The sequence below is a fragment of the Tetrao urogallus genome (assembly GCF_951394365.1).
Source record: "Tetrao urogallus genome assembly, chromosome: 5".
Lineage (NCBI taxonomy): Eukaryota > Metazoa > Chordata > Aves > Galliformes > Phasianidae > Tetrao > Tetrao urogallus.
This window is the reverse complement of record NC_136818.1, coordinates 16,294,235-16,307,841: the sequence shown is the minus strand read 5'-3', so window position 1 is coordinate 16,307,841 and position 13,607 is coordinate 16,294,235. Positions and strand designations below refer to the sequence as shown.

Genomic DNA, 13,607 nt, shown 5'->3' with positions numbered 1-13,607 from the left:
GCTATTCATTATTTTGTCTCTTTATTGTCCTCTTCAATTTTCCATTCATCTTTTTTTTTATATTGAGATCACTCACTATTTTTGTTACATATATAAGTTTTTGTTGTATTTGTCTGTTCCTTCTGGTATGACTGATATGTTTGTGTGGTTGCAAAGTAGAGGTGAGCGTTTTACCACCAGAGAGAATTCTAAATGCCACTATCTGTGTTGATACTTGACTCTACTTATGTCTAAATTTTCACAAGACCAGTAGGAGATCCAGTATTTCCTTAGCCAGGGAAAAGAGAAGTTCCATTCTGACTGTGAAAATAATTTATAATTCAGAAGTAAGATTGAAATGCTTATGTAAAAATGCTTAGTTCTAAGTTCATTGTAAGATCAAATTCTGAACTGCTGAATCTCCAGTCCTTAAGTTTATTCTGTGAAAGAATTAATGACTGATAGGAGAAAGAAAATATTTCCATATCAGAATCAACTACCATAGTAAGGAGTGAAACAATATGAAATTTGTTTGCTATTCTGTACTCTCTGATGTCCACTTTACAACTATAAAATCTACAATCTTCTTCAATTTTTTAGACATTGTGGTTCTATATTACAAAATGTGCTTATTCTATTCAGTTTCATAATACATTTAGGTGTCCATATTGCCAGCAAAAAGCCCTGCAGGATGTTACGTGTGATAAAATTTAAGGAAAGTTACATAAAGTCTATTTGTCTTTCTGTCTTTAGCACCCTTTTGCAATGAGTTGATTCAGAACTTGGAATCAAACCCTTTAACCAAAATAGCCTGGAGTGCTGTGAAGCCCCTGCTGATGGGAAAAATCCTCTTTGCTCCCAGTTCACCTCCTGTACAACAAATCATTAAAAATGTAAGGAATTTAAAAATATACAAATGTGTATTTCTAAAAAATTGCATTCTGAGAAATGTACTTTGAAAAACAGTCAACCTAATCAGATTTTCTTCAGGAACTCCTCTTGTTCTGAGGATTGTTGGAAGAGGACTGGTTGCATTTCATTAAAAAAAAACAAACAAACAAACCCAGGAGGCATGTCTTCTCTAATTCATCTTGCCTTGGCCCAAACTACTTTTTCCAGCTCAAGTAGCCTTTTTTATGGCATGTTCCTATATTTGCCTTGACAGAAATTGTAATATTCATATGTATGTAGATTGCTCTGAAAGTAATACCTCCTGTTTATTTCCATGGAAGGTGCAACAGACTCAAAGACACGATGGCACTGTTTGATGGAGTAAATTCTCAGCTACAAAATGCTGTTTTTCAACAGTCATTGCCAGTAGCTGATTTGTGCAGTTGAGCTGATGGAGACGTTTTTCATTTCTTGGTGTTACATCTGTGAATGGCCTTCCAGAACATGGCTTGTCTTTCATGTCACTGTCACCACCTCTGAAATGAGCCATCCAACACCGTACTGAGCTGACATCCACTGTTTAGTTTCCATGGATGTTCAGCAAGTGGCAGTGAATGTCAATGGGTGCCATTTTTTCAACATGGCAACACACTTTTCTTCATACAGGCTTCCATGTCAGACACCATTCTGTCATGCTACCTCTCTGCTCTAACCTTGATATAAATGATCAAATTAATTTCTCCTGGCTTTAGGGTCTCAGCTGAAGAGCTCTGTTGCAGAGCCTAGGCTCCAGCTACAGAATAGAGGGAAATAGTCAAGGGAAAAAAACAAAGAGTAGTTGAGTAGTTAAAGGAGTTGAAGGTAAGTAGGGTTAATGTGGGCTCTTTTCTTTTTTTTTTTTTTTTTTTTTTTTTTTCATTACAAGAACCACAGAAACATACCCTAAGTGACTTGATTCCAAATAGATTTTGTAAATTCCCTTTTTTTGAGGAGCATTTATAGTTCTGCCATTTAAAAATTTTATTAAGTACACATTTGTAAGTTAAATTACAGGTTTCGCTGTCACTGAATGCCTGGATTGTAAATTCATTGATTGTCAATGTTTGTTTCTGTTGCATTCTAAGCATTCTTTCCTGTTTTCTTTAGGCGAACTCCACTTTTGAGGAACTCGAACGCCTCAGACTGTTGATCAAAGCTTGGGAAGAAGTAGGACCTCAGCTGTGGTACTTCTTCCAAAACAGCATGCAAATGAATATGATCCGTGTATGTTATAACTTAGCAGGAAGCTTCAGTAAGAGCAGCCTTTCACCATCCTATATTTTTATTAAGCAAGAAGATAAATGTTTTAGAAGGTTTGTCTGGAAGCACAGCCTTTGCAGCAAGGAATCAGTTGCCTGTAAGGTTGCTGGTTTGCTGGCTGAGCTTGGCTTAAAGCCTAGTCCTAAATGTGTTACGGAGACTCTGGCAACCTCAGATTTAGACGCTCTTTTCGGTATGATAATGAGTTCTTAATAAAGACAGTAATTACTGCTTTCTAGCCTCTGCGAAGCGTCCTTCAAAACACCCAAGTTGATTTTCTAGAGTGCTACATAGGGAAAGAAACCAGTAGAACCATGTTTTAGCTAGACCCAGCAATTTTTACTGCCTGAGGAAATGGCTTATTTCTTCTTCCCTTAGATCTGATTTTGATCAGCTGCAAGTAGTATCTGTGATTGAAGTCCATAAAGCAGTTTATTCTAAATAAAATGTTTTTCCAAGCTTCTTTTCCTATTATATTAGACATTTATTACATTATCCTCTTGCTTATAGGGGGAAAAAATGCAATTAGTATTCAAGGATATATTCCTTCTTATCCATTCTTCATTTCTTACCTCCAGTTTGGCTACACATATTTACCCATTTATAAAATTCCTTTCTTAATATACCCTTTTGTACTACTTCGCAGTTCAGAAACAGCTGTGGAAGTTGAAACCTTTCTTTCTAAGTATGACACATGAAGAGGATTACTGTAGTAAAGCTGTTCCAATATGTTTTCTCAGGACTCTCTGAAGCACTCTACAGTGAGGGACTTCCTGAACAGTCAGCTGGGTGCTGAAGGCTTGACTGCTGAATACATTATCAACTTTCTCCACAATGGGCCTCCAGGGAGTAGGGAAAAGGGAATGGTGGATTTTGACTGGAGGAACATATTCAGTGCTGCAGACCAAGCTCTGCGTTTGATCAGTCAGTACCTGGAGGTAAGGGCATCTCTCTCTCTGCTGGGAATCTTTCTGGAGAATATCTTGAAGCAGGATAGACAGTACCCCAAATCTGTGGCAGCAGAACAAAAAAAAAAAAAAACAAAAAAAAAACCTTAAATTTCACAATCCCTTAATGCTGCATTCCAAAGGTAAATTGAATGTCTGAATGCGCTTTGGGGCTGAGAAGCAGAAAGTGCTTTATTCCTTAAGGAAAACTGCATTGTTGTTTTTTGTTGTTTTGGGGTTTTGTTTTTTTTTTGTTTTTTTTGTTTTTTTTGTTTTTTGTTTTTCGTTTTTGTTGTTTTGTTTTTTGATGACTACCAGACTGCTATTTTCAGCAAGGACAGGACTAGAGAACTAATAGTTCTTCGGAAATTCCCAGTACAGGATTTTGAGAACCTGATCAAAAAACAGGGAGTTTCTGCTTGTTTTGTAGCTACTTCTGACAAGACATCTGTCTCTTTCCTGGAATCTCTTCATCCATTTTCTAGGAGTGCTGTGTTTTTTATAGGCTTTTTGAGAGTCACAGTACAGAAAGTGGCACGAAATTTCATCATATAAATAAGGAAATGCTAAAAACATAGATGAAAATATGAAGCTATTCAGAAAATGCTTTGGAATATACTTTTTATCAGGCTACTCTAGCATGGACAGTGTAACTTACAGATGAGTTTGTCAGACTCAGATTAGTAAATCTATAAAAATAAAAATGTAAGTGATTAAAAAAAAGATCAGATTTCTAGAGGACTGAGCAAACTACTACATCCATTCCTTTCCAGAGCCAGGTAAGTGACACGAGTGATACTTTTCCTGTATCTTTCTGATATTAGGTAAAAGCGTGTTTGTAACCTGACCTGAGATGGCATGGATTCCTGCTGAGTTAGACAGAAGAAATGCTGACTCTTCTTTGTAAACCTAAGAAATTAGACAAAATTAGTAGAGCCTGCAATGCTGTAGGGTTAACACTGAGAGTTTAAAACACTGTTGCACTTGGCCATAATACACAACATTTAGCATCTCTCATCTGAGGTTTGGAGTCTTTAAAGAGCTTAATTACTTCATACGGTATGTGAAAGGATAGTTAATAATGGTTGAATGGCTAAGCCTCAAACTCACAGAGAAAGCTGATACTAATTGTAGGCAACAGGATCAACCCTAGCCCTGTTGATTTCTGTCTAGTTCAAACTAAAAGAACCCATGTAAGAAGGCAGGACCTTATGGTTTGTCTGCCTTCTTAAAGCTGTTGTAATAGAGGGCAATAAAGCTTTCGCACAAACTTCTGCTAATTCTTCTGATGATGATTAGCATCATATTAGCAGAATTATTTCTTACTTAAACTGAGTGAGATATATTGCTTCAGTACAGATCAGTAGTGGAATATTCACGGTACTGGGGCAGTTACTGTACTTGGTAGTAGATCTTAGTGTCCTAAGCTCATTGTAACAAGCTAGTACTTTCAAGTCTGCTGTTTACACTAAGTTGTTAGCATTTGGAAATGTTTTCACACTGTACCAAGCACAATGGGAACAAATAGCTCCTTTTCAGGTTCACCCTATCTCTCACCTGGGTATACAGTGAGGGTAATGTACTGCCAGAAGTTATCCTTAGAGGTTTCAGGTTTGTGTGGTACAGCTGAGAATCTTAGAAGTTATGCAGTGGCTGCTTATTTGCACCACCCCAAGAATTTCCTGTCGCTCCTTTTGATTACCTTAGGCTGCGGAACAGACAAACTCTTTGTGAGGGCTAAGCACCTCTTAATACACACTAATTTCTGTTTTAATTTTCTGATCCTCTTGTTGATATTTAACTTTGGTTTTCCCATCTTTGTTGAGCCATTTAAAATTGTTAAATATTTACTGGTTTAAGATAAGAAATAAATCTTAGCAAGTGGAAGATGAATCAATTTTGAAATCACAATGTTTCTAAAGGCACAAGCTCTGTTGCAATTTACAGGGGAAAAAAAGCCTAGTTAGAAAATGCAGCACTTGTTTTGAATGCAATTCATGTTAAGGGAAAGAATTCCAGATTTTGTCTTGTAGACTACAATATAAAATCTCTTTTCACTTCAAAGGAGCTGTTATTGCAACACTAATATGTCAGCTTGTATTCTTGCACAAGTTTTTCTTTCATTCTGCTCACAAAGAGAACCCATAAGCACTTGAGTTTTCTCTTTTGAATCTTTGCTGCTTCTTTGACTGGACACCTGGGTAATAGTCTGTACTGCTTCTCAGTCTCGTCCAGACACTGTACATTCTGCAGTGAAAGGTCATGTATGACCCTGTAGTTACATTCCATGGTAAGAGAGAAGTGGAGATCATCCATGCCTAGTGTCTTTTCAGGCTATTAGCTAAGTAAAACTCCTAAACAATACTAAGAAGCCAGTTTGAGATGAAGAAGAGATTTCTTTTTTGCTAAATAAAATGCTAAATTTAATGATTTGTCTCTGTATCTGTAGTAGAGTCAGTAATATACCTATAAGATATTTGTTAGCCTAGGAAACCAAATAGTGTGTTGCTCATGACTCCCTCAAGCCCTGCAAAGACTAGAACAGGATGGGGGAAGCATCCTTTTTATCCAGAGGGCTGGGTTTTCTTCCTCAACTGTATGTTGAGGACATTTGGTTAATCAGATAGATATTATCAGACCAGACAAGAGATGCTGGGAGGATTTATTAATGCATTTGCTTTTAATTCTACTGCTTCCTTGGTTTCAAAAGGCTCCCCCATTTAATTCCTGAAACACTCTCTCTGGGTTCTCTGTAAAGCAGAAAAGGAAATGTCAGAGATGAGATGTCAAGTTTAGAAACTTACTGCCATAATGTGTGAGTAAACTCAGTCCCTACCCTTCTATAAATAGAGAGGTGTCTTGATTGTAAATGGGATTGAAAGGTGGGATTCTAGCATTCTCTGCTCTTTATAGGAAGATCTTTACTCTTTGTCATGGTTACAAGTTTGCAAATAATCGTACAATTTTTTACGTTGAAAAGGATTCCTGAGATCATTTAATACAACTCTATTTGTCAGTACAGTGTCAAATAAAATAGGCTGCGCACTACCATGTCCAGATGGGTTTTGAGTATCTCCAAAGATGGAAACTTTGCATCCTGTATGAACATCCTTTTCCAATATTTGTCCACTTTCACAGGAAAATGGCAACTACTTCATATGAAACTACGTTTTCTATTGTCAGCCACTCATATTTGCTTTAATATCTCTTGCTAACTTATTCCAACACATTCGTTATCTTTGTGGTTATTTGTAGTGCTTGACTCTGGATAAATTTGAAGGCTATCATGACGAAACCCAGCTAACTCATCAAGCCCTTCATTTACTAGAGGAAAACAAATTCTGGGCTGGTGTGGTTTTTCCAGATATAGATCCTACAAGAAAAACTCTTCCACTGCATGTGAAATACAAGATTCGGATGGACATAGATGCTGTGGAGAAAACAAATAAAATCAAAGATAGGTAGGTGGTGATTCCTTCTTGGTTATTCCTGGTTATCACCTGAGTATATGCAATGCAAGGACATTAGAACCTGCCTTGGATACATGCATGAAATTCAATTGTATTCACCAGTATTTAGTATGTAATGCAGAGCAGAATCCATCTCTACTTACCAGGTTTTAACACAAGTGGTATATCACTCGTGCAACCATCAGGCCAGGTGGTGGGTAGGTGCATGGGTGTATGGCAAAGGGAATGACTGTGCTCAGAATCTGTTCATTAATCTGCAGCAAGATTTTAACTGGCACTATTACAGAGAAAAGTGAACAAGGCAGAACCACATGGATTGTGATCCATCTCTCCTCCACCAGAACAGCAGAACTTCTCTGCTATATCTCCTCAAATGCCCCTACAGACATAGGAGTCTGATGACTGAAATCTAACTCAATGTCTAAGGATAGTATGTTACAAATAGTTACTTCTATTCTAAAACAATTTCTCTGCAACATGATTTATTTATGTACATTTTTTGTGAAAAATTACTATTCTGTTTAAGTATAGAGAAGATTAAAGGAATCAAGAGAATATTCTAGGTTATAATCTTTGTCAATCATTGTGGTCTGACAGACCAAACTGGAAAAGGCAACTATGAGCAATGCCCCAGCAACTTCAGTAGCTAAGATTTTTTTCCTTTTTTATTTTTTTCCTTAAAGCTACTGTTTACCCAAATGATTTCCATGTGAAATTTTTTTAAGGTATTGGGATCCTGGTCCAAGAGCTGATCCTGTGGATGATTTACGTTATATCTGGGGAGGCTTTGCATATCTCCAAGATATGATTGAGCATGGGATTATAAAGACCCAGACCAACACTGAAGTGCCACAAGGAATTTATCTTCAGCAAATGCCATATCCATGTTTTGTGGATGATGTGTGAGTAAGAGCAGTTTATTGTTTCAATTCTGATGACTAGTTGATGTGATGGACACTGCAAGACTCCCAAGCACCAGTTCTAACTCTAGTCCTAAGGCATATATCCGAGACCAGTAACTGAGGCATAACTGAATTTGTTCTTTTCCATATCCCTCCGTAACCCAGACTCCAAAAGCCACCCTTGCCAAGTTTCTACCCCTAACCCCAGTCTGGCCTTTGCAACCAGGCAACCAGTGTCCAGACCAAAAATGAGCAAAAAACACTGCCCCCTTAACAGCAGAATAAATAACTAATCAACTTTGGGGTTTTGTCTGTTTGTTTGTTTTCAGGTAATAACGTAAGATTTCACACTAATTACTAATTAGTGTGACTCTAATCACTAATTAGTGAGCTGAGAACTCACTGTCAGCATGACACCCAGATAAAATCCTTTGGTACCTAAAAAAGTCAGTCCTGGATCTATCCCTTGTGTATTAAACAGGATCCAACAAAAGCATTATCTTTCTGAAAGCTTTCAACTAACTCTAAAACTGAACAGCACCTGCAGCAAAACTAAATGCAAAGCGCTGACCTGTATTAGAACCCACACTGCCTCCTTCAGTTACTTATTTAGGATTCTCTCTACTGTAGCAAGCCTATTTCCCTAATGATATCTCTAAAATCTACCTTTATACAAAAAGAGCCATTTTCTAAAGAAAAACTGAACAAACAATACAAGTCCCAGTAGAACTTATACCTGTCTTTCTATCTCTGTAAGTTCTGAAGAATACAGCAACCCAGTCTCATCAGGTGTATTATCAAACCCTAGCCCTATATTTAGATATAGTAGTTCTCACAGCTTTACGTATTTCTGGTGCTCAGAGACATCCAGCTCTCTACAGATCTTGCAGAATCTCAAGACAATTTAGGCTCTTGGAACTTTTTCTTTCAGAATCCTAATCCCTAATTCTTTTTTCCATTTATAACTACATAAAGAGTGTTTGCAATAAAGCTGGATGTGTGCTGTCAGTTTCTGCTAACATCGGTCCTTTTCCTTCCTTTGTGATGATGATACAGTTTTCAGCAATTACCTGATCTTATCTAGCCTTCTTTTCCTTAATTCCAGTCTATTGATTTTTTTGTAGAATGACTGCTTTTGTCTTAAATATCACACAAATCTAGCAACGAATTCCAGGAATTTATTTTCCTGAAGGAGAAAGGTTTTTGTTTGTTTTTTTTTTTTTTTTTTGCTCAGAGGGTGAGAAAGTGAGTCTTTTGGGTGCAGAGGGTCCTCAGAGGTTTTGTGGTTGCTATGACCTTCCCATTAGCACTGCCTGAACATGTGCTCTAGATGGTGTGGTGCATGCTTTTCTGATTGGAGCATGCCTGTTCCAGTGCTGCTCTTTACTACTGCTGTCTTATTACAAATCTCATTCAAAAAAGAAAAAAAACTATTAAAAAAATTGTTTCAGAAATCATTTTGATTTATTCAGTGTGTTTCTTTGCAGGCAATTCTAGTAGTTCAGATACCTGCAGATTGCAGACAGGTTATTTGACCTACCATTACCTGCCAGCTGACAGGTAGTTGCCCTGGCAAGCCTGCTGTTTACTTCCTCCCCTCTGAGAATACTGCGGTACAGAATCTTCAGCTGTGCAAAAGCTCTCTGAAGCCTACAGCAGCCACAGGCATATCAGAGCGGATATGCAAACCCTGTGGTGCTCCGTTGCACTATGCATAGCCTAGTTTTAGACTGAGAATTTCCAGTCCCTAGTTTAATAAATGCATTCTTTCCCAGTCTTTTCCTTTCTGTTCTTGCCTTTCATCTTAATATTTGTCTGTTTTACTTAAATTTTTTCATCGCTTGCTTTTGTAGCTTTATGATAACCTTAAACCGCTCCTTTCCCATCTTCATGGTGCTAGCTTGGATATATTCCGTTTCTATGACTGTGAAGAGTATAGTGCTGGAGAAGGAAAAGCGTCTAAAGGAGGCTATGAAGAACAGAGGCATCACTAATGGAGTGATTTGGTGCACTTGGTTCCTAGACAGCTTCTTCATGATGGCTGTGAGCACGTTCCTCCTCACAGCACTGATTATGGTAAGAGTTATCACATGAACAACCATAAAAACTCTCCCTAGCACTGTTGATGCTTTGCTGTTGGGAAGGTATAGTAGTCATTCATAGGGAGATGGGAGCAGCTGTTGACTTGTTCTGATCATAACATGCAGGAAGCGCGTTCTTGTAAGCAGTCCTCTGTACAGCATGAGCACTTAGCAGAGATGGAAAGTAAAATTCACTGGAAAGATTTTTTTGTGAGAACCCTCACAAAGCAATACATCTAATTAATTACTCTGTATGTTGTTTCATTTACAAAAAGTTCTAAGGAAGAATAGTCAAAAGATATGCTGTGGGTTACTTAGTACACAGCGACCTCCAAGAAACTGCCGTTGTTTTCCTCAGCAGTGATAGCCTTCTGGAATTAGAATGTAATTTACGTTCAGAATATATATATAATTATAATTTTCCTGTTATATTTTCTGAAGATGTATTTTTTTTTCAGATTTTCTTAAATAATGTTTCCTACACATTGAACAAATGAACTGGGGAGAAGATATGAGATCAGTGAAAAAAAATTTATGACAGTTCAGATGGTTTCATTTAAAATAGGAGAACTTCTACACTGGCACTTCTTGCTTGGAATCATTTACATATTAAGACAAGGACAGAATGTGTTTTCAATCAGCTGCAGTCTTAATTCAGTCATCAAATATAAATATGTACTTTACAGTCTGTAGCATTGAACTGAAGTCACAATCCAAAAGCAAGAATAAATTTAGATGAAGGATTTTTGTTATTGTAACGACCACAAGAGTTGAAACATTACTGGCAGGAAGAATTAAAAAAAAAAAAAAAAGTGGGTGAGAAAGAATGGCTTTTATTGCTCATTACAGGTTATGTCTCATTAGCAATTCTGACATTTTCTAGTAGTTCAGAACACGAGTAGCACTAAGTTAATCTGTTTTCCTTTTGCTTACAGCATGGCCAAGTCCTGAATTACAGCAATCCGCTTCTCTTCTTCCTATTTCTACTGACATTCAATACAGCCACCATAATGCAATGTTTCTTGTTGAGCACATTTTTCTCCAAAGCAAATCTGGCAGCTGCCTGCAGTGGTGTCCTGTATTTCACCTTGTACCTGCCTCACATTGTCTGCTTTGTCTGGCAAGATCGCATGACTGTTAATCTGAAGATCCTAGCAGTAAGTCTTTCACTCATATAATATCTTTGGGTTCAAATTTTAACTGCCCTGCTCACTATCTGTGTGTGAGTAACAAAGCACTGCATGCCTCATCCTCTCAGCTTTTTCCAATCATGGGAACAGACACTTCTAGATCTCTCTCAAATAACTTAAGACTGGAAGAGAATAGGCTTTTTTAGTAGGCCTAGTGACCAAGAAATAATTTTATGGCGTTTAGAAAATTCGATAAATATCATTTTACTGTCTGGATGTTAGGAAATCACCACAGTTAAAAAAGTTTTGAATAATTCCTGTAATTCAAAACAGTTTTCACTTCTGGTATATTTAATAAATAAAAAGGCACTTAATAGAAGGGGGTTGTCTTTTTCCATACCCTCTAATCTAGCCGAAGAGTAATATAAGGTTGAGAAGATTTCATGTTCACTTTCCTTCTTTACATGAACTTAGAAGTAGAATTTGAAAACAGAAATCAAAGCTTTGGCAAATATCTTGCTGTGAAGCTGGAAACTTTTTACTTTTCTGTGAAACAGAACTATGAGCATGCAGAATTATTTAGATTGATTTTCTTCACCACAACGAGTCAGACAGGAAGGGAACTAAATGCAGTCTTCCCATCTCTGTGGAGCATTTTAACAGCTTAGGTAAGAAATGTACTGTCCTCTACTCTTGCACTAAGAAATCTATAGGTGGAATGTATACCAATTTAAGTTCTACAAATAAAAGTAATACAACACAAAACATTTCTGTGAGTAAGTCAGGAACTGAGTTAGGTTGGCCCATGACAAGTTCTGATTTGAGAAGAACTTTTGAAATTCACGCACAATCTGAGCATAAAGATAAATCTCACAAAAAAGAGAAGGATGTCAGAACCAAGAACTGTTCCAGTTGAACTAATTTGCAACTGGAAGCAGTGAATGCTTTTTTCTGTTCCTGGTGTGCTTGGTTGTCTTATATTTGTTCTTAAAAGGCTGGCTGCTGAAGAACAGCTAATTACAAGGAGTACAGCAGGGTTGTGTTTGTGAATGAATGTCTGAAAAATATTTTTTTTAGGACAAGTAAAAGAGTTGAGCAGTGAGTGGTAATTGAAAACCAAACATTATTCTGAGCATCTGGTGTGCTTTGTCTTGTTCCTGACACTGGACTTATCTCGTACCCAGGGGGTTTATTTCTTCAGTACAAAATGCATATCTTAGATTTTCCGAGTGGAGACATTCACATAAAAATCTTTCAGAGATCCCATATCACTATAGAAAGGTTGAATTTGATCTAGTAGGGTTAGTTACAGCTTAGAATTGCACCACTCATCATAATCAGGGGATTAGATACTCCAGTCTGATAATAAAGTGAAAACATTTTTTTTCTTTCTATTTTTATGCAGTATTGAATTTTGAAGTCCAGTCCCTAAAAGTCTTCTCTTTTTATTTTTGTGTTTAAAAAATGTCCCTCTGTCTGAATTAATAACGTTTTTTTCTTTATTGCAGAGTTTGCTTTCTCAAGTAGCTTTTGGTTTTGGTACAGAATACCTGTCACGCTACGAAGAGCAAGGTCTTGGCCTACAGTGGGGTAACATCAGAACCAGTCCCTTGGAAGGAGATGAATATAGTTTTTTATTTTCCATTAAAATGATGCTTTTTGATGCTTTTCTCTATGGAATACTTTCTTGGTACCTTGATCACGTTTTTCCAGGTATGCCAGTTTCTTACTAATATAAAATAGTGGCAGTTGTAAATTATACTAATCTAATCAGTTTCTGAGTAATTTCTCTTTCAGAAACAGGATGTTTGATGCTCTGGACCATGAGTGTTACCCATTATGGCCCCACTGGTTTATTAAGAGCTTTTTCTTTTTTCTCTGTTTTCTTTCTCCCATTTTGCTCCTGAAATGAATGTAAATGGAGGAAAGAAGAAAGATGGTGCAAGTCTTGGTTCTGTGTCAAAATTTAAATAGAAATTAAATTAACAAAAGTACCTTCAAAGTCAATTTATGTGCATATTTCCCTTTTGAGACGTTTTAACCATTTCTAATGAGAATTTATCATCCTCACCCATACATTTTAAAAATACCAAAATAATGACACTAGTTCATAAATATACCATGGCCACATTAGGCCAGTCCTTTCTTAGAGGAGGGTACTATTTCCTGACAGGTACTGGTTCCTAGACAGCTGTAAAAGTTTCTTTGTGGATTTTTTTCTTAATGAACATCCTGGTTCTAGTTGCAAAATCATAAAAGGATTTTCTTGGTTATCAACTACAAAGTTTAAGGAGTTTCTCTGTGAGAAAATTGTTTATCCTTGTAGCTTAAGTGGTTGTCCTCCCTCTTATTGAATATTATTACACACCAATAAATGCAGACTCTTATGCTATGCAAGAGAGCAAGCTTTATTTTCATTAATTTTTGCTCTGCATGTGAACTGCTATTCCAGAATGTGTTTCTTGGCACATGACTATCTCCAGGATGTTCTTTTCTTTGATTGTGTGGCTACTCAGGCTTTGAGGCCTTGCAGATTTTCTAGCTATGAAGAAAAATAATTGATTGCTACAGTAAGACAGTGCTTGTCTGAGCACATCACTTAGAATAATTAATCCCAATCAGAAAACATGAATTTTTTAAAACTGTGTATGGGAATATTTTGCTTCAGATTAAAATATGGCCTGAATCTTGCTATTTTTGTGTCCCTTCCTAAGTGAGCTATGCTATATCAAATTAATACCTTTTTGAATTTTAACGAACATGTCCTCCCAAAGAAGTTTAATGCAATTTATTATTTATCTTTTGATTTTCAAGGCTGATATGGAGTAACTTTCCTAAAAGTCCTTTTTTGGACAAGCCTGTGTTGCAAATCTGGTGGTTTTTTCAAGTATGCATAATGCACTATTTC

General features: G+C 36.9%; 1 protein-coding gene across 1 annotated transcript in view; it reads left to right on the top strand.

The window, feature by feature from the left end:
• Positions 1-13,607, top strand: part of ABCA4 (ATP binding cassette subfamily A member 4) — a gene marked incomplete at both ends in the record, with an annotated part of 65,842 nt that overhangs the window by 15,176 nt on the left and 37,059 nt on the right. The window contains 8 exons of the mRNA XM_079535275.1: positions 733-872; positions 2,017-2,133; positions 2,910-3,107; positions 6,372-6,577; positions 7,312-7,488; positions 9,342-9,564; positions 10,505-10,726; positions 12,208-12,412. Of these exons, the coding sequence (XP_079391401.1) occupies positions 733-872; positions 2,017-2,133; positions 2,910-3,107; positions 6,372-6,577; positions 7,312-7,488; positions 9,342-9,564; positions 10,505-10,726; positions 12,208-12,412 (1,488 nt within the window). The remainder of the gene's footprint in view (positions 1-732; positions 873-2,016; positions 2,134-2,909; positions 3,108-6,371; positions 6,578-7,311; positions 7,489-9,341; positions 9,565-10,504; positions 10,727-12,207; positions 12,413-13,607) is intronic.